Below are 27,616 nucleotides of genomic sequence, written 5' to 3'. Positions count from 1 at the left end.
GTTGTATCTGATGATGACAGGAAACCTGTGTGGGAGAGTTTTTAAAGTGGAAAATCTATTGCACTGGGACAGTTCCTCAAAAGTCAGGGTCTAGTGGGACGAGTAGACGTCGCAACTGGGGTCTTCCCTGGTTGCAGTGGATGACCATGACAACTTTTGTGCTTCATCATGCCCTTCGCTCTCCATGGAGCCCAGCAGAATCACCTTCCTGGCCGTTGCATCTCACTGTAGATCTCATCCACACAGTCTGTTGGAGCTGACTTCACAGGTAGGGACAGCAACATCCCTATCTCACTGGGGTATGCTACATACGATCTCGACTTCGCCACTCCTCACTCCAATTCCAACCTCGCTCCTTTCGAACACACTGCCCTCCACTCTCTCTGCACTAATTGTAACCTCACCATCAAACCAATAGATGGAGGGGGTGGGGGTGTGGGAGGTTGCTGTAGTAGTCTGGCAGACTGATGTTTACCTTGCCGAGGCTGCAACTGTCAGACACCTCCTCTTACTTACCCCTCAAACAGGACCCCACTCATGAGCACCAGGCCATTGTCTCCCACACCTTATTAACTCAGGGGATCTCCCATACAATGCCACCAAACTCATAGTTCCCTCACCCCGCACCTCCTGTTTCTACTTCCTACCCAAGATCCATAAACGTGCCTGTCCAGGTAGACCTATTGTTTCTGCTCGTCTCTTCCATTTCACGTAATCTGCCCTCACTCCATCTTCTTGCCACCCCACCACAGATAGGGTTCCTCTTGTCCTCATCTACCACCCCAACAGCCTCCACATTCCAACACATAATTCTCCATAACTTCTGCCATCTCTAGTGGGATTCCCCCACAAAGCACATCTTTCCTTCCCCCTCACTTTCTTTTTTCCACAGGGATCACTCCCTACATGACTCCCTTGTCCACTTGTCCCTCCCACTGATCTCCCTCCTGGCACTTATCCTTGCAAGCTGAACAAGTGCTACACCTGCCCTTACACCTCCTCCCTCACCACCATTCAGGGCCCTAAACAGCCCTTCCAGGTGAGGCGACACTTCACCTGTGAGCACGTTGAGGTCTCCTACTGTATCCCATGCTCCCGGTGTAGCCTCCCATATATTGGTGAGACTCGACATAGATTGGGAGACTGCTTCGCCAAAAACCTATACTCCACTTGCCTGTAAAAGCAGGATCTCCCAGTGGTCACCCATTTTAATTCCACTTCCCAGTTCTTTTCCTATTCTGATATGTCCATCCATGGTCTCTTCTACTGTCGCAATGAGGCCACACTGAGGATTGAGGAGCAGTATCTTATATTCCATCTGGGTAGCCTCCATCCTGATAGCACGAACATCGATTAGCTGAACTTCCCATCATGCCCCCTTCTCCTTCACCATTTCCCATTCCCATTTCCCTCACTCACCTTATCTCCTTACCTGCCCCTCTGGTGCTCCTCCACCTTTCCTTTCTTCCATAGCCTTCTGTCTTCTCCTATCAAATTCCCCCTTCTCCAGCCCTTTATCTCCTTCACCAATCAGCTTCCCAGCTCTTTACTTAACTTCTGGCCCCCTTTATGGTTTCACCTATCACCTTGAGTTTCTTCCTCCCCTCCCCCCAACTTCTTACAGTGACTCCTCATTATTTATTCTCCAGTCCTGATGAAGGGTCTTGGCCTGAACCGTCAACTGTCCTCTTTTCAATAGGTGTTGCCTAGTCTGCTAAGTTCCTCCAGCATCGTTTGTGTGTTGTTTGGTTTTCCAAAATCTGCAGATATTTTCTTGTTTGTAAGCAGTAACTACATGAGCTTTTGCAAAAATAACCTCCCTTCACTTCTTCTTAATGATCGTCTTCCATTTAGCTTTTCATACTCACTGTCTAAGGAGCATAAGGAGTCATCTCATCTGCACTGCCATGATAGGCAAGCCTATCAAAACAAAGCAACTTAGAATCTTAATGGACAAGCATTTGTTTCTGTGGTCTTCTCTGGTTTCTCTCCAGTTCCTGAAAACATTGACTCAGTATCAAAGAGTTTCTTACTATATTAGTGCAAGGTTCATTTGCATTGCTGAGATACATGGAATCATTATTAATAATATCAACCAATATTATTTTATTGTGATAGAAGTTACCCAGCTTGTTGATTATGTTCACTGGTTGGATTGCCAGACAGACCAGCTATCAAAATTTTCTATATATCAATACCAGATCAGAGCACAGACAGTTCTACAGTATATTCCAGGACATTTCACATCACTAATTCCACAATGACCTCTATTATTTGTCCTTTCCAAGCTTATGCTTCATATTGCACTGATAATGCCTTTCCCTTTTCAGTCTGTAGCTCAGGATCAAAGATGCCTTGTTTCCAGTCTGGTTTCTCAGAATCTGTGATGTCTAGTGAGGTTAATTGTTCACCACAGTGGGGGGATATCTGAGGCTATGAAGTGGGTAATTTGTGAGGTGGTGCAACCCTTACACTGTTTATGCCGACCACCTCTCTGCTTCCAGTCCATACACTCTGGCTTTTCAATACAATCCCAAATGCTCTTTCTCTACTTTGAGCAAACACGGGACAAGGATTCCCAGGAATATATGCATATATCCTTGAATCTCTTCCTCATCCACCTGGGAATTTGCTCCCATAACACAACTTAGAACTGAACGCAGTTCCTTCTATAGATGCATACTGGTGAGTAGTGGTGAATACTGCTTGTATTGATTGCATCATGGCCTGGTGTGGAAACACCAGTGCTCAGGAATGAAAAAGATTACAGAAAGTGAAAGATACAGCCCAGTACAAGCAAAGCCCTCCTCACCATTGAGCATATTTACATAGGGCACTGCCATAAGCAATCAGCATCCACCAGCAAAGACCACTACCATCTGGGGCCATGCTACCATCAAGCAGGAGGTACAGAAGCCTTCGGTCCCACACCACCAAGTTCAAGAACAGTTATTATCCTGCAACCATTAGGCTGCTGAACCTGTGTGACTCACTATATTTCACTCACTATAACTTTGACCTGATTCTACAACCTACAGACTCACTTTCAAGGGCTCTTTACAATTCATGATCTCAGTATTATTTTTTATTAGCACATTTGTCCTTCTTTGCAGATCGGCTGTTTGTCGTTCCTTATTTATAGTTTTTCATAAATTTTATTATATTTCTTTATTTTGCTGTAAGAAAATTAACCTCAAGTTAGTATATGGCAACATATGCATACTCTGATAAATATTACTGTGGTATATGACACGATAAAGTGTGTTTGCCTTGAATAAGATGTGTAATAAAAGTTCTGCCTGCTCTCACAATGGATATACAAAATCCCAGGGCAGTATTTCAAAGAAGAGTAAGATGTTATGCTGATGTCGGGGTAAATACAGTACTGTACATATCCCTCAATGTCCATTATCAAGGCAATTGATCACGTCCTGAAATACCGGAGAAGAGACTGGAATAAAGACAGAAATCAAACCGGGTACTGTATTATATAAAGAAAAACAAAATTGTATCAGAAATTATTTACAAACTTCAACAATAAATGCAACTTCTGAGCCTCTTCCAGAGAAATCCTAGATGCGTTAATAATGTGGACAGGAAAGGGAAACAGCACAAATACAAAAATAAGGCACAAAATATTGACTTGATATTCAATTTTAACTGCAGGGTTCCAATAGCCATGTATAAATTTATGTAATTATAGAAAAGTATATAATTGTTTGACAAACTTACATTTTGAAGGACAAATCCCCCACTTGCGATCTACATAGTCTGATGTGGTTGCACACCAATGGAGCCCATCAGTTCTGCCATTAAGGGTACACTCTGGAAACCACTTCTTTCCATATTTGAAAGGAAATACACAGGGCTGTCCATTGGAATTACCGTATATTGTAAACAAATCTGAAAGGGAAACAGGGTCTGTTAGAACTGAAGTCTTAAGACTGGGAAACAACTCCATGGTCGTTCTATGCAGTGTCCAAATGAGAAGGACCTATCATGCTACTCAAGGCACCCTAGACTCTATTGGCACTGCCTGGATGGCAACGGTGGAAGTCATTTTACAAATTTTCAATATCTGTGACATACAGAACTATTTAAGAACAACAGAAAATTGAGTAAATAATGAAAAATATAAACTTATCCAAATAAAACACATTAAATATATAGAAATAAAATAAACCATTAAACTGGACTTCATTTTTAAGTGAAACTTCATATCTGTAGATCTACAATTCCATTTGGAATTATTGGGTCTCAGATCACATTTTATCTGCCTTGGGATCAAACACTTAGGATTCTCAACGAGTCAGGGCTCCATCATTGGACATCTCCAGTAAAATTAGGTCTTCTAAATCTACCAAAACCAAAATTTGGAATGTATTCCAATCCCAACCACACCCACCCAATAAATGCATAATGCATATAAAATTTATGAATATTACTTTAAAGAGCATGACATTTGTCAAATATGATTTACTTTGGCTAATTCTTTCTGGGCTTTATTAACTCATATTTTGAAATACTCACAAAGTGAGGCAGCATCGGCAGAGAGAGAAAAGCACTGAATACTTCAGGTTGATGATGAAGTTTTGACCCTACATATTAACGGTTACTTGACAGAGTTGGTATAAGTTTATTGTCACATGTGCATTTAGCACTTTTAGACTTTAAACTTTGTTTCTATACTTCAGTCCCTGCCTGACCAAAGTATATCTACCATTTGTTTTATTTTAAATTTACAGCATCTGCAGTATTTTATTTTTTGTACAGTCCAAAATGCTTTAAGATAATTTAGAACGTTATATATTTTCCTGATTACTAAATAATGATTAACTGATCTGGAGTTCCCTAGGTTGTTCTCCGATCCTTCCTGAAACGAGCATGTAATTTTGTATACTCTCCAGAATCATTGCACAATGTGAATGCTTAAGGCAGATAAAAGGGCAGAAGACAGAGAATTCATTACCTCTTCCTTGACTTTTTTATTCACTTGCTTAGGATATAGAGCAATGACTTTTTTTAGTTGTTTTAATCTTTTAAAAGCTTTTATTATTATTTTTTGAATTATCCACAAGTTATCTTTACTGTTTGTTATGTACTAATGTTACCATTGTGACTAATTGCTTCCAATATTCACTTGTTTTTTGCTTGATCCTGTTTATCCACATTGTTCTATTATTTGCTACACTCATGTTAGCTTAACCAGAATTGAGTGAAGATTTTCTACTGAGATTGAGTCATTAATTATCATACTAGGGGTTTTCCTTTTGCCAGAACAGTGCACCATTTTCCTGATCTGCTTTAAGTTGAATCTAACCACGTTGGAACCGTTGACTTTTAATGATTGACCTGCCATCACATCAGTTATTTTTCTCTCTTCATCTCATAGGCATCCGTTAGTCTTGTTAGACCATGGATTTGCACCTAGGAAGGTTTCCAGGGCGCAGGCCTGGGCAGGGTTGTATGGGAGACTGGCAGTTGCCCAAGCTGCAAGCCTTCCCCTCTCCATGCCACTGATGTCCAAGGGAAGGGCACTAGGACCCAAGCAGCTTGGCACCGGTGTCATCACAGAGCAATGTGTTGTTAACACTGCAGTATTTATTTTCTTGTTGGACTAAAAATGTACTAAACTAGTAAGCAATCCAAAATGCATTTTATAAACTACTTCTCAGCTTGACTACAATACTGGCTACGATTGGATACTCTATGTTGAGATACTAAAGGCTGCAGATGCTAGAAATCTGGAGCAACACACAAAATGCTGGAGAATCTCAGCAGGTCAGGCAACGTTTATGGAGGGAAATGGACAGTTGATGCTTTGGGTTGAGGTCTTTTATCAGGAGTGGAAAGGAAGAGGGGAGGCAGCCAGTTTAAAAAGGAGGGGGGGGGGGGAGAGGGATGGAGCAAGAGTTCGCAGTTCCAGGTAGATCCAGGTAAGGGGGGTGATGTGATAGACAGATGGGGCAAAGGAAAAGCAGGAAAGAAGTGAGGAGCTGAAGTGATCGATAGAGGTAACAAAGAGCTGAAGAAGATGGAATCTGATAGGAGAGGATTGTGGACCTCGCCTATCAGAGAAGGCAGTGAGGAAGGAAGCCAATAGGAGGAACATCAGTGGGGCCCAATGCAAGTTGGAGGATTGCTTTACCAAGCTCCTTAGCTCCACTTGCTGTAGCTTGTGGACACCTATTTCAATTTCTGTCCACAGCCTCATTTACTGTCAAGTTCATGCTGCACACAGAATGGAGGAGCAATACCTCGAATTCTGCCTTGGTAATCTCCAACCTGACAGCATAAGCACCAATTTCTCCAATTTAGAGTAACCACTCCTTTCTGTGCTTTATATTATCCTCATCCCACCAGCCCCATCATCCCATCTATTTCCCCTCCACCACTCTCTTGATCTGCTTATCACCCACACATTCCTCCCACCAGTTTCCCTCATTTACACCATGGTGCACTGTCCTCTTCTATCAGATTTCATGCTCTTCAGCTTGTGTTGCTTTCACCCAACACCTCTTGGCTTCTCAATTCATTCACACTTCAGCCCTCCCCACCTGCCTATCATATCCCTTAGCTGGATCCATCTCTTGCCTGCCAGCTTTTGCTTGACTTCTTCACCCACCCTATTACAGGCTTTGGCTCCTCTTTCATTTCAGTCCTGATAAAGGGAACCAACCTGAAATGTCAGCTGTCCATTTCCCTCCACAGATACTACCTGCCCATTGTGTTTCTCCACCTCCTCTGTGTGCTGTTCACTCAATGTTCTTATTTTATTCTTTGACATCACCCTACAGGCCTAATAGCTCATCTAAGATGGCAATGGAAAAATCATAGATACAAGGATCTAGCACACTGGGTTTCTTTTGGTATTAAAATCAAAATGTGGATCACTATAGCTAAACAGCAAAAAAACTTCAATGATGAGGCTCACTGAAGCTTGGGTATTAAGGGAGTCAATGGGTGTCAGGTAGTCCAGAAAACAGTGCTGAGGTTAAAGATCAGCCAATAATGACAGATCAGGTGTGAGTGATAATATGTGCTGCTTTTGTCCATTTCTGTGTAACACAGCTGTCAGTCAATTGTTGCCTGTACAACAATTTGTGAAAATTGTTCATTTGATGTGGCATTCCCTTTTGAAGTGGTGCAAGTACTCAAAAGCATGATGATGTAACATAGTGCATACAAATATATAAAGTAAAAGCAGGATTGGGCCTCTTGACCATTCAAGACTTCTCGGACAGTTAATATGTTTATCCCTGATTGCATTGTCATTTCAACTTCGCACACTACTCACTGCCATTAACCCTTGTTTTAAGTGCCAATCTACATCTGCTTTGAGAATATTAAAGACTCTGCTTCTACCACCCTTTGAGGAAGAGACTTTCAAAAACTCAAGACGCTCTATGAGGGAGAAAAATAACATTTTGCCTTACTCCTCTGCTAAGTGGCCAGATCTTATTTTTAAACTTATTTTATATTCTATAAAAAAAGGAACATCCTCTCCCCATTCACCATGTTCAAACACCTCAGGATCTTCTATGTTCTTGTTATCACTTCTGACTTTCAGCAAGTACAAGAATAACTTTTCCAAACTTTCCATATGAGGTGCCAAAGTTAGAAATGCAGTAATCAGTATTAATGGAGACACTAGAGACTGCAAATGCTGGAATCTGGACCCAAAAATAATGTATTTATTTAGCAATACAGCAAGGAATAAGTCCTTTGGGTCCTTCAAGTCACATTGCCACAGCAACCCCACAAGAATGACTAACCCTAACCTAATCACAGGACAATTTACAATAATTTTTACAGTTGCATATGACATCATGATTAAGGTACTTGTTACAGGGCAATAGATTAATTATGAAGGTCTTCAATCTACACATACACAGGGTAAATCAAATTAGTACCAACAGCACGGAACTTGAATTCCTGGAACATTTATGAAATAGATTTCTCATACATTGTGGAGTTAAATGGGAAACAAGCCATTTTAGTGTTGCCTCTCAAGTTCCTCTTAAATATAGATAGATAGATAGATAGATAGATAGATAGATAGATATTTTATTCATCCCCATGGGGAAATTCAACTTTTTTTCCAATGTCCCATACACTTGTTGTAGCAAAACTAATTACATACAATACTTAACTCAGTAAAAAATATGATATGCATCTAAATCACTATCTCAAAAAGCATTAATAATAGCTTTTAAAAAGTTCTTAAGTCCTGGCGGTAGAATTGTAAAGCCTAATGGCATTGGGGAGTATTGACCTCTTCATCCTGTCTGAGGAGCATTGCATCGATAGTAACCTGTCGCTGAAACTGCTTCTCTGTCTCTGGATGGTGCTATGTAGAGGATGTTCAGAGTTATCCATAATTGATCGTAGCCTACTCAGCGCCCTTCGCTCAGCTACCGATGTTAAACTCTCCAGTACTTTGCCCACGACAGAGCCCGCCTTCCTTACCAGCTTATTAAGACGTGAGGCGTCCCTCTTCTTAATGCTTCCTCCCCAACACGCCACCACAAAGAAGAGGGCGCTCTCCACAACTGACCTATAGAACATCTTCAGCATCTCACTACAGACATTGAATGACGCCAACCTTCTTAGGAAGTACAGTCGACTCTGTGCCTTCCTGCACAAGGCATCTGTGTTGGCAGTCCAGTCTAGCTTCTCGTCTAACTGTACTCCCAGATACTTGTAGGTCTTAACCTGCTCCACACATTCTCCATTAATGATCACTGGCTCCATATGAGGCCTAGATCTCCTTAATCTATTCCCTCTTAAGTATCACTTTAAACTCATGAATTCTGATTCTTGATTTCCCAGTTCTGGGGGAAAAGGTCCACATCTCAAAAAATGAAAAAGAGTGAAAAAATGAATTCCTGATTTGTGAGATCGGCATCAGTATGTAGAACATAGAGCACAGAGCAGTACAGCCCACTCAGCCCACAATGCAATGCCAACTTCAAGATCATTCTAAAGCTTCCCTCATGCTTATCTCTCTTTTATTCTTTCATCAATGTAGCTATCTAAAGTAGTTTGATAAATACTGGGATATACAATAAAGGATGTAATTATCAAGAAAGCAATAATGTGATTGAGCAGAATCAGGATGGACTTACGCATCCATCATTAAGGACCGCCATCACCGAGGACATGACTTCTCCTCATTGCTACCGACAGGAAGGAGGTACAGAAGCGCAAAGGCACTTTGGATTTTCAGAAGGCTTTTGAAAATGTCCCACAGTGGAGGTACGCTTTGGGGCTGTTATACATAAGCATGGATTGAGGGATGGTCAGCAGGTAGAAACCAAAGAGCAGGGATAATTGTATCCCTCTTAGGTCAGAAGGCTGGCACTGTGGAGATTGTAGCTGGTGCCCCAGCTATTTACTAGACATGTCATTACTACAAGTGTAGGGAGGAAATGAAACAATTGCAAGTTTGCTGATGATGCAAGACTAGGTGGGAATATGATTAGTCATTTAGCTTAGAGAAGTGCAAGTCCAGAAACAGTATCCAATTTGTATATTTTGATCTTGTATGTTGCACCATCAAATATGTTGTTTGAATTCTCATGTACATAACCACCCATGTTTCCCAGAGAAACAGTCAACCCCATACAATATTCTGTAATGCTTCTCAGCATAATTTGACTCCAAGCTGAAATTGATGAAGTCACCAAGAGTTTTAGCAAAGATCGGGTGGCAAAGGTTTAGGAGGGAGATCATTTGGTTGAAAATTACCTAATGTTATAAACATCAATTAAACTGAAACCTTCTCCACTGCATAGCATTGTGTGTACCCAGCCATCGAACATGATTCCAGTCAAAATCTGTGGGTTTTGAATTGAAAGAATAGAAGTATTGAATGGTGATGTGGATCTGAGGTAAAAGATTAACCATGACTTCATTAATTGGCAGAGCAAGACTGAGGGGCTGTATAGTTGACTACCATTGCTATTTGATGAATATTACATTGGCACATTAAAAAGGATACACTGTGTAGTCAGTATTTTCTTCAATTGCTGAAATTAATCAATTCAACATACCTTCAAAGTGCTTTGAACAAAGATCTTTGTTGGTGTCATAAACTTTCCACCTGCTCCATAATCCCGATCCTTTGTACAGCATTATATTTTTCTCATTTTTGTTCCCATAATTGAAGTAGAGATCAGCATCCTTGATGCTCAGCAGGGTGTCATTCCGGCATATCCAGCTCTGCAGATTGCTACTGTCATTGCATTGAAACAGAGTTACTGGCACCCAGTTCACTTTCCTGGGAACTCCAAGGCATAGTGTGTACTTGACGCTCATGAGCCTCTGACCAGTAACCCACCTAAACTGCTGTGACACTACAGTGGCATCACAAATACTTGTTTCCACAGCTTGTTCACTTTTTGCATCCACGCACCTTTGGTGATCCTCATTATATATTAGAAAGATGTTGGAATCTGAAGACAAAAGCAAAATGAATGGTTATACAGTACTTCTTTTCATATATTCAAAGGTTTGTTTACCCATCTCTCCCCACCGTATTCTAGTTCATGTTTGAGTTTTCTGATCAAACCAAAATAGGCCCAGATACGGTTGCACCCTATGCATTACCATATATATTGTGCCATGCCACCAAGTTGTAAAAGCAAGGCGTCAGATATTTTATCATTATCAATTAACTGTAACCTTATATTTTCCTCAATGTTGCATAAAAGTATATTTCAGTTATATTAAGTCTGTTACATGAAGTCAGATATCCTGCTTCATATACTCAATTCAATTTGCATCTCGTCCATATAAATACCTAGTGATGAACATTACAGTATGTAGCTGAAGAAAACAACATCCACTGAATAAATATTATTTGGCTCTGTTAAATCATGATACATAGAGAGTGCTGACAGACTAAAATGTTCATATGGGCACAGCAAGACTCACCAACAATTAGTCCTTCTGCTGAAGTGAGCAAAATAATATTACACAGAGAGGAATAATAGAAGCTTACAGCACAATTGAGTAAACTCTCATTCAACTAAAAAATTAATAAGAATTCTGATATTAAATATATGGTGATAACTTTGGATTGATGCTGACACCATGCTTTTTCAATCTATAAGGCAGTCAAATGTTTCATACAAATGTATAAAATTCACCACAAGATTTTTAAAAAGTCAACAAAGTGGCATACCTGCACATCTTACGGATTGTATAAAGCAAGCAAAAGCAGCAAACAGAATTCCAATCTTCATAATTTCATAACTTTTTTGCAATGATTTTTAAAAATGTTTTTACTCTCCAACAAAAAGGTAGTGCTAATGGAAACTCCAGATTAAAAGTGCTCCTCCTAGCAGAGACTGAGCTGATAAATACTGATATGGCCCAGAATATCCTGTCATGTGACAAGCAGGAAATAACATGAATCCAGGCAAAAGGATTTGCTTTCATCATTAACGTTTACATCTTTCTCTACCCTGTTACAGGGCATAAGATAAAGTTCATCCAGATGACAAAATTAGCATCACTTTTTGATCTTCATCTATTTGACTGAACTTGAGAAAGTGTTTTGGGCCACTTTGCTAATTCTTCTGCTTTTCTGATTTTGTATAATTTGCAGATGAATCAAAGATTTAAAGACAAGTTTAGCTTTATTTGTTACATATGTATCAATACATCAAAATATAAAGTGAACTGTGTAATCTCCATTAACGACCAACAATCCAAGGACGTGCTGGGGGCAGCATGCAAGTGTCACATGCGTCTGGCATCAACATAGCATGGCCCCAACTGACCACCCCCAACCTGTACGTCTTTAGACTATGGGAATAAACCGGAGCACCTGAAGAAACCCACTCGGTCACAGGGAGAATGTACAAAATTCTTTCAGACAACCGTGGGAATAGAATCCGATCTTCCAATCACCGGAGCTGTAAATCATCATGCTAATCGATATGCTAATGCATCACCTGTAAGATTGAATTAAAGAGAGCTCAAGTTTCACTTCAAGGCTGTGCTAAGTAGGGTGGTGAGAAATAATGTGGCGGATTTTAACCTCTTGTGCTCTTAAGTTGAATGCACAGTGTGAAACATCAGGATACAGCCTCAAGTCCTCTGACCTGCAGCATAGAAGGCAGCATGCAAGCAATCTCATTGAAAGGCTGAATGCCGATTTCAATTTGATATAAACTCACAATTAACAGGAGCTTTGAACGTCGAATGAGTGTACACGGGTTTTCTGAATGTCCTGGAATTCACTAATCAAAGCAAGTGAGAAGCCACAGCCATTAGAAAAGTTTGATGAATGGATAGTCAAAATGCAATAAGAAATGCAGCCTTACTGTTTTTCCCTGAGCAACTCTGTCAAAGACTTTGCTCACATAAGCTGTGGGGAGTAACTTGATGGTGCTGAAACATGCTGACAGAGTCACCACCCACCTGTGTCTTCTCTTTGGGAGGTGGAGGAAAGCACTCATTACCTGCTGCACCCTGGATTCCCGCAGCTTTGCACAGTAGAACTTGGGGTGGGGGTCCCACCACCTGACAGCCCCTAATAAAAGGAAAAGCTGAGGGCCAAGCATTGTCCTCTATCAACTTGTCATTTATTTTAACCATGTTTCACTGTCTTTAATAATAATCAAGAACAAATAACATTTCAAGTTAACTTAAAACACATATATAACATTTTTTCTTAGTGATTTCAGGTAAACTATAAAAAAAATCATTTTGAAATATCTTATTTTCTCCATTATTTCCAGAATCTTCCAGCCACACATGAGGTTGCTTAACAAGTTAAGAACCCATTGTATTACAGGGAAAATACAAGCATGGATAGAGCATTGGCTGGTTGGCAGGAGGCAAAGAGTGGGAATAAAGGGAGACTTTGATGGTTGGCTGCCAGTGACTAGTAGTGTTCTACATGAGTCTGTGTTGAACCCATTTCTTTGCACACTATGGATTTGGATTATGGAATTAATGACATTGTGGCCAAGTTTGTGGATGAGACAGAGATAGATGAAGGGGCAGACAGAGTTGAGGAAGCAAGGAGATGCAGAAAAACTTAGACAGATCAGGAGAGTAAGCAAAGAAATAGCAACTGAAATATAATGTTGGGAAGTATGTGGTAATGTACTTTGGCAGAAGAAATAAAGGCATGGTGGAATGGTGGAGGAGACTTGATGGGCTGAATGGCCTAATTCTGTTCCTGTGCATTATAGCCTTATGGTATAAATACATTTTTAATTTTTTCCTTCCACCAAAGATAATCTTCTCCCAGTCTATGTAGGAGCAGTTGATATTCCTTTCTAATACTACCCAATTATTTCTGCATTTTCAGAAATATAATTGTTTGCTGGCCTCTGTCTGACTGGAAAAAAGGGAAATCTCGGTATACTTCCATCAATGTGATTATCCTTTTTTAATGCAGTTTAATTCAGAAAGACTTAATTGTTGATTTTCCTATATAGTCATTCTGGTAAACTATGTATACCTGTCTGGACACGGCCCCCCTTGCTGACTGCTCCTGTGGCTCCTCCCACAGACCCCTGTATAAAGGCGATTTGGGCACTGCTTCTCCCTCAGTCTCCAAGATGCCGTGCTCCCTTTTGCTGCTAATAAAAGCCTATCGTTCACCTCCCGTCTCCGAGAGTTATTGATGGTGCATCAGTCATCCTACCTTGCAGATATAATTGTTCGCTTCACCAATAATTTTTATGCCTCATCCAATTTTACCTCCCAACTGTCTTGTTTGTAATTCTTTAACCAGGAGCGCTCAACTGTTACTTCTGTCTATCTCATTAATGACCATTGAGTCATATACCTCCTGTCTGAGGGAGAATCTGTGCTTTTGATAACAAACAAAATGCAGGAGGTAAATCACCCAAAACGTCAACAATTTCTCCCTGCAGATGCTGTTCAATCCTTTGAGTTGCTCCAGGATATTGTGCTTTTTTTTTTTCCAGATTCCAGCATCTGAGGTCTCCACTGTTCTTCTAGTATATTGTCTTCCTATCTGAGACACCTTCATTTAAATATAAATAATCAAATACCAAAAAAATAACATGTTTTCATTCCTCTGCTTTCCAAACTCATTTCTTTCTAAGCAACTCTACTAAACTTCTACCTTCCACAACCAGCGAGAAGAGTTTAAAAGAAGACAGCTTTATAGAGTGTGTCTCAGAGAAGCGGGAGACAGAGTAGGAAAGCTTTGGCTTAACAGGGCTTCGGCGATAATGGGTTGAGGTCAGATAGGATATCTGTGTAGAATACAGACAGGAAGTATGTGTGCTCGGTGTCAGATGTGGGAAGTCCTAGGGAAATCCCCCCCCCCCCCACGGACGCAGGTGTGGCAGTTGGGAGGTAAAATCGGATGAGGCATAAAAATTATTGGTGAGGGTTGGAGGGTTGCAGATGTTGTTCCCTTATTCAAGAAAGCAAGTAGAAATAGCCCAGGAAATTATAGACCAGGGAGCCTTACTTCAGTGGTTGGTAAGTTGATGGAAAAGATCCTGAGAGGCAGGATTTATGAGGCATAGACTATTAGGAATAGTCAGAATGGCTTTGTCAAAGGCAGGTTGTGTCTTACGAGCCTCATTGAATTTTTTTGAGGATGTAACTAAACACATTGATGAAGGAAAAGTAGTAGATGTAGTGTATATTGATTTCAGCAAGGCATTTGATAAGGTACCCCATTCAAGGCTTATTAAGAAAGTAAAGAGGCATGGGATCCAAGGGGACCATGCTTTATGGATTCAGAATTGGCTTACCCACTGAAGGCAAAGAGTGGTTTGTAAACGGGTCATATTTTGCATGGAGGTTGGTGACCAGTGGTGTGCCTTACAGATCTGTTCTGAGACCTCTTCTCTTTGTGATTTTTATTAATGACGTGGATGAGGAAGTTGAAGGATGGGTTAGTAAATTTGCTGATGACACAAAGGTTGGAGGTGTTGTGGATAGTGTGGAGGGCTGTCAGAGGTTACAGTGGGACATTAGACAATAGACAGTAGGTGCAGGAGTAGGCCATTCAGCCCTTCTAGCCAGCACCACCATTCACTGTGATCATGGCTGATCATACACAATCAGTACCCCGTTCCTGCCCTCTCCCCATATCCCTTGACCCAAAGAGCTCTATCACTCTCTCTCTTGAAAGCATCCAGAGACTTGGCCTCCACTGCCTTCTGGGGCAGAGCATTCCACATATCCACCACTCCCTGGGTGAAAAAGTTTTTCTGTATCTCTGTTCTAAATGGCCTACCCCTTGTTCTTAAACTGTGGCCTCTAGTTCTGGACTCACCCATCAGCGGGAATATGCTTCCTGCCTCCAGCGTGTCCAATCCCTTAATAATCTTATATGTTTCAATTGATAGGATGCAAAACTGGGCTGAGAAGTGGCAGATGGAGCTCAACCCAGATAAGTGTGATGTGGTTCATTTTGGTAGGTCAAATATGATGGCAGAATATAGTATTAATGGTAAGACTCTTGGCAGTGTGGAGGTTCAGAGGGATCTTGGGTTCCGAGTCCATAGGACACTCAAAGCTGCTGCGCAGGTTGACTCTGTGGTTAAGAAGGCATACCGTGCATTGGCCTTCATCAATTGCGGGATTGAGTTTAAGAGCCGAGAGGTAGCTTTGCAGCTATATAGGACACTGGTCAGACCCTACTTGGAGTACTGTGCTCAGTTCTGGTCACCTCACTACAGGAAGGATGTGGAAAACATGGAAAGGGTGCAGAGGAGACTTACAAGGATGTTGCCTGGATAGGAGAGCATGCCTTATGAGAATAAATTGAATGAACTCGGCCTTTCCTCCTTGGAGCGACGGAGGATGAGAGGAGACCTGATAGAGGTATACAAGATGATGACAGGCATTGATTGTGTGAATAGTCAGAAGCTTTTCCCAGGGCTGAGTGCACAGTTTTAAGGTGCCTTGAAGTAGGTACAGAGGAGATATCAGGGGTACCTTTTTTTACGCAGAGAGTGGTGAGTGCATGGAATGGGCTGCTGCGACAGTGGTGGAGGCAGATACGATAGGGTCTTTTAAGAGACTCCTGAATAGCTATATGGAGCTTAGAAAAATAGAGGGCTATGGGTAACTCTAGGTAATTTAGGTAAGGATATGTTTGGCACAGATTTGTGGGCCCAAGGGCCTGTATTTCTATGTTTCTAACAAAATTCTCTTCCACTGCCAAGTGATATCAGCAAACTTACTCATAACAATTTGCTTCTTCTTCCTGTTGAGATACCACCCATTAGACCTTTGTAGTTCAGTCTTTCCCATAACCACCCCAATTGCCCAAGAATCTAAAAGCCTCCCTACTGTACCATCTCTCCAGCCACTTCCCTCTTGGCTTTTGACTCATTGCCTTGCGATACAGGCAGTTATCCAGAAATTACACTTTTTGAGATCGTGTTCTTAATTTTCTCCCATCTTCCTGTAATCTGCTAAGGACCCTCATCCCACTTTCTTTTATGTTCCCGATAATGAATGGTTTCAAAAGTTTCAAAGGTACATTTAAAGTCAGAGAAATGTATACAATATTCATCCTGAAATTCTTTTTCTTCGCAAACATCCACAAAAACAGAGGAGTGCCCCAAAGAATGAATGACAGTTAAATGTTGGAACCCCAAAGTACCCCCCAGCTCCCCCCTTCTGCACCTAAGCAGCAGCAAAGCAACAACCCCCTCCTGCCCCACCAGCCAAAAACATCACAGCCCCTCACCGAGCACTCAAGTGCGCAGCAAAGCATCAATAAAGATACAGACTTGCAGAACGCCAAAGACTACTCATTCACCCTATAATTTGACATACCACTGACTCTCTCTCTCTCACTAATAGGGGAAAATAGGTGTCCCTGTTTCACAGCGAGAGGGGAGACATAACAAACAACTCATTGATTTACGATGTTAAAAGTCTGTTGCGTCACTTCTTCCAAGATCCGTGTCCAATTAACTCAGGTCTCTGGACACACAGCCAGCTCGCTGCTTTCAATCTTCCATCTCCCACGACACACCGGTTTCTGTAGCACTGTCATTAAGTCCACCCGCCTCCAGAGCCACAATATCCTGGAATCCTGAAGGCACGCTTATCTTCTAGGCTGCGTGCTTGGCATATCGAATAGCAGCCAGTTGTGAGTCTCCAAGAGCGGGTCCCATTCCCGCAAAGAACCGAAGTCAGCGTGTAACTCCAGGTCAGGCTCTTCAAAAGATCCCTGAAAGGGAAAAATAGAGATATTAAAGATAGAAATAGAGCTGTTTCCGAAGATCCAGACAAAGGAGTCGCCGCTAAGTGGCTTCATTCTCCTGAGCTCCGCCTCCATTTCTGGCAGTTCACAAACATCTTTCAACCTTCACTTCAATGCCTCATTGAGCCTGGCATCAGAAGGATACGTACAATTCTGGAATTATGGTTCTGACCACAGAACTGCCTGTATTTCCCTTCACTTACTGAATCTCTTTTCACTGTAGTTCTCTTGTACTCTTGAACACTACTCCATATGGATGTGGAAGCTTCATTGAGGAAAAACATTGGGGTTATCAGAGGTAAGTTTTTTTTATACAGAGAGTAGTAGGTGCAAGGGTGGTGGCATTAGGGACATTTAGGAGACTCTTAGATAGACACGTGGATGAAAGAAAAGTGGAGGGCTATGACAGAGGAAAGGTGTAGATTGATCTTGTTGTTATTGTTGAATGCTGTCGAGTCCTCATCAACTCATGGCAACCCTATGGATAGTGTAGTTGTCCATAAGGCTTTCGTGACAAGATACAGAAGTAGATTGCCAGCTCTTTCTTCTTCACAGATACTGCTGCTGCCCAGGTTTGGCCCTGGCCGGATTCAAGCTCAGGAATTTCCACCTCAAAATGGAGTCCTACCAGCCCAAAATTGATCTTAGAGTAGGTTAAACGGTTGACACAACATTGTGAGATGAAGGGCCTGTACTGTGCCATAATATTCTATGTTCTATACAGATGAGTGACTTGATCTTGATTTTGGCTGCACTAATTGCAGAAGTATTACTAGATCTATTACTAGCTAGAGTGGATGATGCAGTCTTCTTGCATGATCTGATAACCAACCATTCTACAATCAAACAAGAAAGCAATCAACTCAACTTCATGGATCTTAGTGTAGCTCAGATCGGTATAAATAATGATAGCCTCATACCTGTCACATCTGTCAACATCCATATATCTTACAAACATTTTCAAAGTTGGAACTTTATAGTTGTGATATACACATCCTATGGAGATCAGCAACAGTGTACAACCCTAGTCTCACACACACCCATGTTGTACATTATCTCCTGAAGCAATACCCTCACCAACAGAGTCTAAACCATTTTTACTCTTAATTCACATATCAGCACACAAAGTGTGACCCCTGACACCAGACACTTGTAGAGTTGTATGAGGTAAAGTGGGAAAGGGTTCTTTGACCCATAGTTTCTGTGCTGGCCATCAAGCTAATCCAACTTTTGTGCATGAAATTCCTAGTCCATCTAAGTACCTGTCCAGAAGTCTCTTAAATGTCGCAAATGTTCCTAACTCTATCACCTCCACTGGCAGCTCATAAGACCATAAGATATAGAGGCAGAATTAGACCATTTGGCCCATCGAGTCTGCTCCGCCATTTAATCATGGCTGATACATTTTTCCTCTCAGACCCAATTTCCTGTCCTCCCCCCCCCCCACCCACCTCCCACACACTCCCACTGTATCCTTTCAGGCCCTGACCAATCAAGAATCTATCAACCTCAGCCTTAAATATGCATAAGGACGGCCTCCACAGCTGCTGGTGGCAAAGCATTCCACAGATTCACCAGTCTTTGGCTAAAGAAATTCCTCCTTATCTCCATTCTAAAAGGGCGCCCCTCTATTCTAAGTCTGTGTCTTCTCGTCTTAGGCATAGGAAACACCCTCTCCATATCTACTCCATTAAGTTTCATTCAGGCTGAAGGAGCAACACCTCATGTTCCCCCTAGGCAGCCTCCAACCTTATGGCACAAGCATCCATTTCTCCGTCCAGTAATTTTTCCACCTCCCCCTTCTATCTTCTGCCATTCCCCACTGCTTCCCTCTTCTCCTCAACTGCCCATCACTTCCCTCTGGTGTCCTTCCTCATTCCCCATGGTTCCTCTGCTTTCCTTTCAGTATTCTTCTTCTTCAGCCCTTCACCTTTTCCACATTATACCTCCCCTTCCCCTCCTCTGACCTTCTTATTCCTCCTTCCATTCCAGTTCTCAGCCTGTAACATTGACTGCTTATTCCTTTCCATAGACGCTGCCTGCTGAATTCCTCCAGTATTTTGTATGTGTTATTCTAGATTTCCAGGATCTGCTGAATCTCTTGTAGTCAGGTTTGATGGGACCTGTGGCCTACTCCTGTTCCTACTTTCTTGTGTTCTTGTGCTCCATATTGGCAGTTTTATAGTCTGTCTCCATTTCAGTCCTGATGTAGGGCTTTGACCTGAAACCTCAACAGTTACTTTCTTCCAACAGAAGATGAACCACCTACTGAGTTTCTCCAGGAGATTTAAAGTCCTTGGTGACTCAGTGTATAGGCCACATTACCTGATGCTACATCCCACAAGTTACTCTTTCAGAGCATGTAGTTGCCAAAGGTTTCTACATCTGAGATGAATGCTGCATTTTCATGAGTGGAGATAGTTGATGGTCTATCCTTAGAGAAAGAGTCAGAGATTGACCATAGTAAAGAGAAGAACAGAAATATACTGGCAACAGAGATGAAGGTTTTTTAGCCCCCCCCCCCCCAAATGTGGCCTATTGCAGGAAGTAGAACTAACAACTTGGTAAAAGGGAGAAGGGCTGAGTTTGAAGTGAATCTAAAGTTGGACCATCAATATTTCCAAACAATGGGAGAATAGATTATTGAAATTTTCCTTTAGCAGGGCAACATTAAAACACAAAAAAGCCTTTGATTGCCAGTTTCAGTTGGGGTTGCCTTCTGAAGCCAGGAAGGGAATAAAAATTGTAATATATTTTATTCCCATCCTGACACAAGGAGTCCACTCATTTATGAGCATATGCTCACTGAATAGTTTGTGTTTTCCAGAGCAACCATACGGCAATCATATTGATTTATTTTCAAGAAAATTAAAAGTATTATTTACAGATGGACCCCAGTTTCTCAGACATTTCTCCCTTTTTAAAGTTTAGAGAACTGTGTAAAGCTTTGGCTATCTGCTCAGCAAAATGTTTATTTTTATAGCCTTGTTGTCCAAGAATGTTTATTATTTATATTGATGATATTAGTGTTCCACTATGACAGATGTGCATTGCACTGATGCAATGAGGAATAGATGGCCACTGAAGCTGAAGTTGAATTAAAATTGCACTGGCAGGGTCTGAGGAGTTTCATATTTTTTTATATGGAAAAAGGTCTTAGTTCCAATTACCATGTTGCTGATGAAAACAGGTAACTTTGTAACTTTTAGAACCATGATCAATCACATATCTAGAATATGCTTTGTTCAGTTCTCTGCTTAATTAGAAGTTCCCAGTCCTGGTGTTCAATGCCTGAAACTATAGTCCATATCCCTAACACTATTTGTATCAAGTTCCATCCTACTCTATGTTATATATTTAGGTTCAGATCAGACAGGTTCAATATTTTAAATATCAGCACGGTTACTATGTCTTAGTTACTTAGTTTCCATTTCTCCGCATGAAAAGGCCTCAAAAAGTTATTTCATTATTTCTTCTTTTGTTAGCGTTACACCACATTTGAGGGGAAGAGGCCTCTGTGTGCATCGATCCTGCTCAAATGAAAAGAATAGTCGGGATGGTTCTGAAGTATATTTTAATTGCCCAGATCTGAATGAGTTTTACTGATATATTTGAACGGAGTCCCCATCTGAATCACCTGTTGACAATTGACCAGTTCCCTACGTAACCATTGCGCGGCGTTGTAATAGCACCACCACAGCTTCAAAATGGTTTTTACTTTGACAGCAAGAAATGTACACTTCACGTCTTTTTACTACTTATTCTGTATATTACTATTTTCCCTATAATGACTGCATTATTTGTCTGTGATCCTTTTTTTCTGATTAATCTCGGTTGCACATTTACATTAATCTGTGAGCCTTGCTGTAGAGTATTTATAAATTACTTGTGCAATCTATTTATAGTCCTAGCTCTTTTCTGCTGTTTTGTAACTATTTCACTCTTATGTGGTCTGAATGCCGTCAGTATATCAGAAAACTTTTGAGACTCAACCCAGCTGGAGCAGCTGAATATTCGATGCATTAATATTCAAACATTTCCTTTTGCGTAGAAAGAGCTTATTCACTCCATCAAGTTTCTGTTAACTCACAGAGCATTCTCAGTCCTTCACTAACTGTTCCTGTAAACCATCCTACCCACGTTCTCGGTAACCCACATCTATACATTAGGGACAATTTACTGCAGATGATTAACTGAAGAGCCAGCACAACTCTGGAGTGTGAGAGGAAACAGGAGCAGTCAGCGGAAAACCTGGAGGTCACGAAAAAGATGTGAAAGCTCCACACAGGGTGGTGTGTTATTATATGTGCACATAAAGAACTTCATTTCCCAGCGTGCAATGTGGGGGTTTCACCCAGAACTGGAAATGATGTTGATGAACTGGTAGCTTGCACTCAGGTCAAGCTGGAGCATCCAGTAAATAATAATGTACTAGCAGTGTTACCCATGCTGTTTGTCTTTATTAATAACAAGCGTAATAGGTAGCACTGGAGGTCAAGATTATGCATGGATTCCTATAGCTATTAGGCAACAGGTCTTCTATATAAAAATTCATAAAAGTAACCTGGCCAAAAGTTCATTCCAGTTTCTTTTTGATTACAGGCCCAACCCATTCTGACTATAGATTCACGCTTATTGGCTCAACAGGAAAGATATGTGCAGAAAATGGAAATGGAAAGAATGTCTCTCTAAACTGGAACTGTGATGGACACAGTGGGAATTCTGTGCCATGTTTAATGCTAGTACTGCAAGAGACAGAACAAGAAGGAACATTTTGAAGTGGTGCCTTACATGCATGAGATTAGTCCTGTGTCTTGTTTCCTTATGAATTAATAATCACATCTGACTAGGTACTGATAAGAGTTTTAGAAAATTACAAGTTTGCCAGGAAGGAGCTTAAGAATGGAGCCATGAGAAAGCCTTGGTAAGCAGGATTAAGGAAGGCCCCAAGACATTCTACAAGGATGGGGAGAGCAAGAGGACAAGCCATGTGAGAATTGGTGCAATCAAGTGTGATAGTGAAAACCTGTGCATGGAGTCGGAGGAGACAGAGGAGGTACTTAGTGGAGGTAATACTTTGCATTAGTATTCACCAGAGTAAAGATCCATTTAAGATCTCCCCAATTTATTTTGACTCCATTCATACATTACCATTCTGAACTTCTAGAGACCAATTTTGTCCATTGCAATCCTTTTACTCTTAACATATCTGATGAAGACCAGACAAAACTTTATAAAGTGATGACTGAAATAGGATAGATAGACAGAGTCTCTTTTCCAGCGCAGAAATACCAAATACTGGAGGGCAGAAGTGAAAGAAGGAAATGGTTAAAGCAGATGTATGAGAATTTTTTTTGGCTTTTGCAGAGAGTAGTAGGTGCCTTAAATGCCTTGTGCATTGTGAGGGTGTGGGGAGGATGTCATTGGGAATGGAGACTACTATTTAGACAGACACATGAATATGAAGGTGATGAAGGGATGCATATCATATGCAAGCTGACGAGATTTGTTTCATTTGGTTCTGAGGTAGTACTAGGGAAAACAATTAAAGGATGTGGAATAAGGTATTACAGTTCCAGACAATAAGGTGCAAGGCCATGATGAGGTAGATTGTGAGGTCAAGAATCCATCTTATTGTACTAGGAAAACAGTCAATAATATTCTATCCTACTTTTTAAGATATTCTTGACCCTGGTGGTACATGGTTTTTATATCTTTTGCCCAATGGAGAAGGGAGAAGAGAAAATATCCAGGATGGGTGGGGTCATTGAGTATATTGGCTGCTTTACTGAGGCAATAAGAGGAGACACGGTAGAAGGAGGAGAGACTGGTTGCAGGGTAGGCATCACAGTTGGCACAGACATTGTGAACTCAAGAGCGTGTTCCTGTGCTGTACCATTCTGAGTTCTGTCAATACTGCCAAGCCAGGAAATCAACTGTGTTTCACTTAGGGGTGAGGAAAGGAACAACATATGGAACAGCTCAATAAACAGAGGTGCCATTATCTGAATAGCAATGCGAAGATTGGGGAAGACGCTCTCATCTCCATCCTGAACAATAAATTCAAGAAGCTCTTCAGGTCTTGATATTTTCATGTTGACACGACTTGATGGCAGCATTCTACAATCCAAAATTTCTTCACATAGCTGCTGTCCATCAACATCAGAGCTGTACAATTCGCCCAAATTTTTGCACTTCTTCTTTAGATCATTACTGTTGGCGCCAAACTTGGCGTCAATGACATGCAAATGAGTGAACCTTTCATCCATTTCTCTGTGAAGACGGTCAAGTGTTCCCTTCATGACTCTTTCCATTTCCTCCTTAGCTGTCTCTCGAGTTCTCATCAGCCATTCGTTTCTTTCGTCTCTGACGTCTTTCAACTTCAATATTCCATTCTTGACAGAGACCGACTCCTTCTTCGAGTGACTCACTGACCAAGACTTCTCTTTCCCCATAAAAATGATCTCGGAGGGCTTTTAAATCAGCATCATGGAAGTTCATGCTAGGATCCTGCAGCCTCTTTTGAATACGGTCAATGCGAATGAGTACTTTGTTCCAAAATCCTAGCAAAAATCAGAAAATCGTAACTCAACATGCAGTTGTACATGCCTTGCACCACTTCTTGTTTCACTGGTCTTGTTTTAATTGTCTATCATGTCCTGGAGAACTTGAAGTATCTCCTTAAGGTACTTGTTGACAGGCTTCACTGCTTCTCTCCTTGCACTCCACCTGGTTTCAGACTCCGACTTAACAACCACAGGCATGGCGTTATTGAGTTTTTCCCAGCGTTGTGTCGAAAGAGAGAAAAACACATAGAGAGCTTTGATGGTTCCAAACAACGTGACCATCATTGTACCCTGCTTGGCTGTATGTACACCCACCAAGTTGAGTGAGTGATTGTCGCAATTGACAAACTCTGACAGGTTGTTTTTCTCACTTATTCTTTGATGAACACCACTTCTGTGTCCAACTATCACAGCAGCGTTGTCATAGCACTGTGACTGACAATCTTGAAGCTCCATTTCATCCTTCTCTAGCTGTTTCAAGATGTCTTCAAACAAGCTCTCAGCATCCTTCTGGCTTATCTGGATAAAACCAAGGAAGGGCTCTCTAACACAGACTGTTTTCCTCTCAAAATCAACCTCCACATACCACATATTTCTGACATCTGCTCATGGTGTGCCTGATCAGGAGTTAAGTCGAATGTGAGACCATAGTACTTGGCTTTACAAATGCTTCTTAGTAAACTCTGGCAAACAGTGGATGCCATCATGTGGATGAATTTGTTCTGGACACCCGGTGAAAGATAAGACGTGGATCCAGGATGACTTTCCACATGAGTGAGGTGTTCTTTTATGACAGGGTCAAAGATGGCTAATAGTTTCAGTAAGCCAAGGAGTGACTGAAGTGACTTCGTCTAGCTGAAGTGACTCCATGTCCTCACAAAGCCAGGTTCTGAGTTGCAAGGAATTTTATGCAGTGAAGGATTTTCATCAAGATATCACGCCACTTCTGCTTTTCCTTCTCAATCTGTGACTGAAATACTCGTCAATAACTCCTCTGTTTCCGGCTAAATTTCTTTCCATTTCTTTCCACTGTGAAGCATTCCCAATGATTCGTGGCATTTTCATGAACACTAATCCTTTCAGGTGCTTTCAATTTTCCTGCTTCGATGAGGATTGGTGGTCTGACTGGAAATAGAAAAGACAACAGATAAAAAATGCAGCCTTTTAGAAGGGGAATAGACCAGCCACGAGTGAGTCACTTCCTCACCACGACTAATCCCCAATTTTCTCTTGAACCAAGTTTTGTTCATTGAGCGGTTGGTTATTTGTTGGTAGGAAAGGCCCCCACTATTCTGGAAATACTTCAAACCCAGCTTTATTATTTCTGTTCTCAAAGCGTCAGGCAGAATTGCTTTTCCATTATCCTTGTCGAACTTCAGAAGTCCAATGTCATGCTGTTCAATCACTTCTGGTATTACAGTTCGAGGCTCCTTGAACCATCCAGTTCACTAGGTTCAGTGTCATCAGGTTCAATCTCATCAGGTAAAATTTTGTCAATAAACTCAACATCACCACCACCACCATCGTCTTCCCCTTCTGTCATGTCCACGTTCTCTGTGGCAGCCTTACTCTTAATCTCGTCATACTCAGATTTATCTGACTTGACTTCCTCCTCAGCTTGTGATGTATTTGTACTTGATCCACCTTCGGATTCTAACAAACTTGTAGCACATGCAGGCGACTCCATGGATCGTGTCAAACTACTTGTGCTGGGCTTTTCAAAGAAGGGCATGAAGAACTTGCTCGACTTCTTGGCTTCCTCCGCCTCCAATTTTCTGTCCTTCTGTCCTTCAGCTCCACTTTCCTTCATGAAGAAACGTTTCATGGTCTTCTTACACAATGCTCTGAAATAAGGCCATCCTAGTGCTTCTCACCCATGATAATCAAAGACAGAACATACACATGAAGAAAATTATTTTTTCTCTATCCGAGGATGGCTTGTCTGACTGTAATAGAAACTGCCCAGGGCACGTGCCATACCTTAGGTACTTCACTGCCAGTATGGAAACACCAATGCCCTTGAATGGAAAAGCTTACAAAAAGTAGATGATACTGCAGAAGCAGTGTTTGGGATATGGTTAGAGATAATTGGCGCTTTGAAATGTGAGCTGTCCAATGACAGGAGGGTGTTTATGTACCATGTGCCTGACACCAGGTGATCTGGGATTTTTGTGAAGAGAGAAGATGCCAGAGGGAGGAGATCGTAGGACTTGATCTGGAGCAGAGCCATGGCTGGGGAGATCGAAGGAGGATTGCCAAAGGAGAAACCATGAGCTCCAACTTGTGCACATTAGACTCTTTCATTAAAATGGGCCCTTCTCTTTTTTTTTGCTTTTTCTTCACTAACCCTGTAGTCAAATTAAGAATTATAAAGCTAAATCATTTAATTGTATACGGTGTACTGTCTTATTTTGTGGTACTGATTTATAACAGGGTAACAAACGACGCAGCAGCTACACAAACAAGAGGTTTAGGGGTGGACACGTATCTCAATCTCACCCGTTTGGCAGGGCCAGAGATGATCTTCCCTAGACTTACGCAGCCAACAGAACCTGAGGGCTACACTTGTTATCATTTGTTCTGTTTATTTGTAGTATTTACTGTGAATGCGCACTTGAATCTCAGGGTTGTACATGGTGACATACATAGGACGTACCTTGATAATAAACTTACTTTGAACTTTTAAAGGAGGGGCATGTCCTGGATGGCAAGGATCCTGAATGATGGATGCTGTCTCCTTGAATAAAACCTCTTGAAGATGTTCTCTCTGGTGGGGGGGAGTTGTGTTCATGATGGAGCTGGCTGAGTCTACAACCATCTGCAGACTCTTGCAATCCTGTGTATTGGAGGCTGTTAAACAACCCGTCAGATGCACCCACCATACAGTGACAGAATTGTGACATTCCAAATCTCCACAAACTCCTAACATTGTAGAGCCACTGGCATACCTTTGGGAATATTGGTGCATATGGAATTGAGGCAAGGCTTCTAGCAGTGTTGATGTACACAGGGATCTTACGCTCCAAGTCCACTGCATCCTGAAAAGGGCTATACAAGTTCAAGGATTGGTATAAAAGATGCATCGCATGCTTGCCTGTATGAGTAAAGCCTTTGAATTCAAGAGACGGGATGTTATGTTGCAGTTTCACAAAAGCTAGTTGTTAGAGCAAACCTAGAGTATTATATTTAATTCTGGTCATCCCACGAAAGGAAGGAAGTGGAATACTTGGAAAGGGTTCTTAAGACGTTTACCAAGATGGTGCCTGGGTTAGAGGATATGTGCTATATGGAGAGAATAGACAAATAGTTTGATTTCTCTGGAGTGGTAGAGACTGATTGGAGACTTTTAGAAGTTTAGACCATAATACACAGGAACAGAATTAGACCATCGGTCCATCAAGTCTGCTCCATATTTCATTACAGTTGATCCATTTCCCTCTCATCCCCAATCTCCTGCCTTCTCCCCGTAACCCATCATGCCTCGGCTAAAAAAGAATCTATTAGGAGAGGCTGTACTTGATTTGGTATTGGGAAATAAACCTGGTCAGGTGTCAGATCTCTCAGTGCGAGAGCATTTTGGAGACAGTGATCATAATTCTATCCCCTTTACAATAGCACTGGAGAGAGATTGGAACAGACAAGTTAGAAAAGCTTTTCATAGGAGTAAGGGGAATTATGAGGCTATCAGGCAAGAAATTGTAGGCTTAAATTGGGAACAGATGTTCTCAGGGAAAAGTACAGAAGAAATGTGCAAATATTTAGGGGATATTTGTGTAGAGTTCTGCATAGGTACATTCCAATCAGACAGGGAAGTTAT

At 41.4% G+C, this 27,616-nt stretch overlaps 1 protein-coding gene across 2 annotated transcripts in view; it reads right to left on the bottom strand.

The window, feature by feature from the left end:
- Nucleotides 1–11,322, bottom strand: part of mrc1a (mannose receptor, C type 1a) — a 169,786-nt gene extending 158,464 nt beyond the window's left edge. For both annotated transcript variants that reach the window (XM_073054606.1, XM_073054607.1), the window contains exons 1-3: nt 11,189–11,322; nt 10,056–10,457; nt 3,733–3,903 (exon numbers count right to left, since the gene is read on the bottom strand). In XM_073054606.1, coding sequence (XP_072910707.1) covers nt 3,733–3,903; nt 10,056–10,457; nt 11,189–11,249 — 634 coding nt within the window. In that variant the 5' untranslated portion in view covers nt 11,250–11,322. The remainder of the gene's footprint in view (nt 1–3,732; nt 3,904–10,055; nt 10,458–11,188) is intronic.
- Nucleotides 11,323–27,616: the final 16,294 nt, after the last annotated feature.

Source organism: Hemitrygon akajei, chromosome 8 (assembly GCF_048418815.1).
Source record: "Hemitrygon akajei chromosome 8, sHemAka1.3, whole genome shotgun sequence".
Lineage (NCBI taxonomy): Eukaryota > Metazoa > Chordata > Chondrichthyes > Myliobatiformes > Dasyatidae > Hemitrygon > Hemitrygon akajei.
Note: the sequence above shows the minus strand (reverse complement) of the source record. Positions and strands in the feature narration are given on the sequence as shown.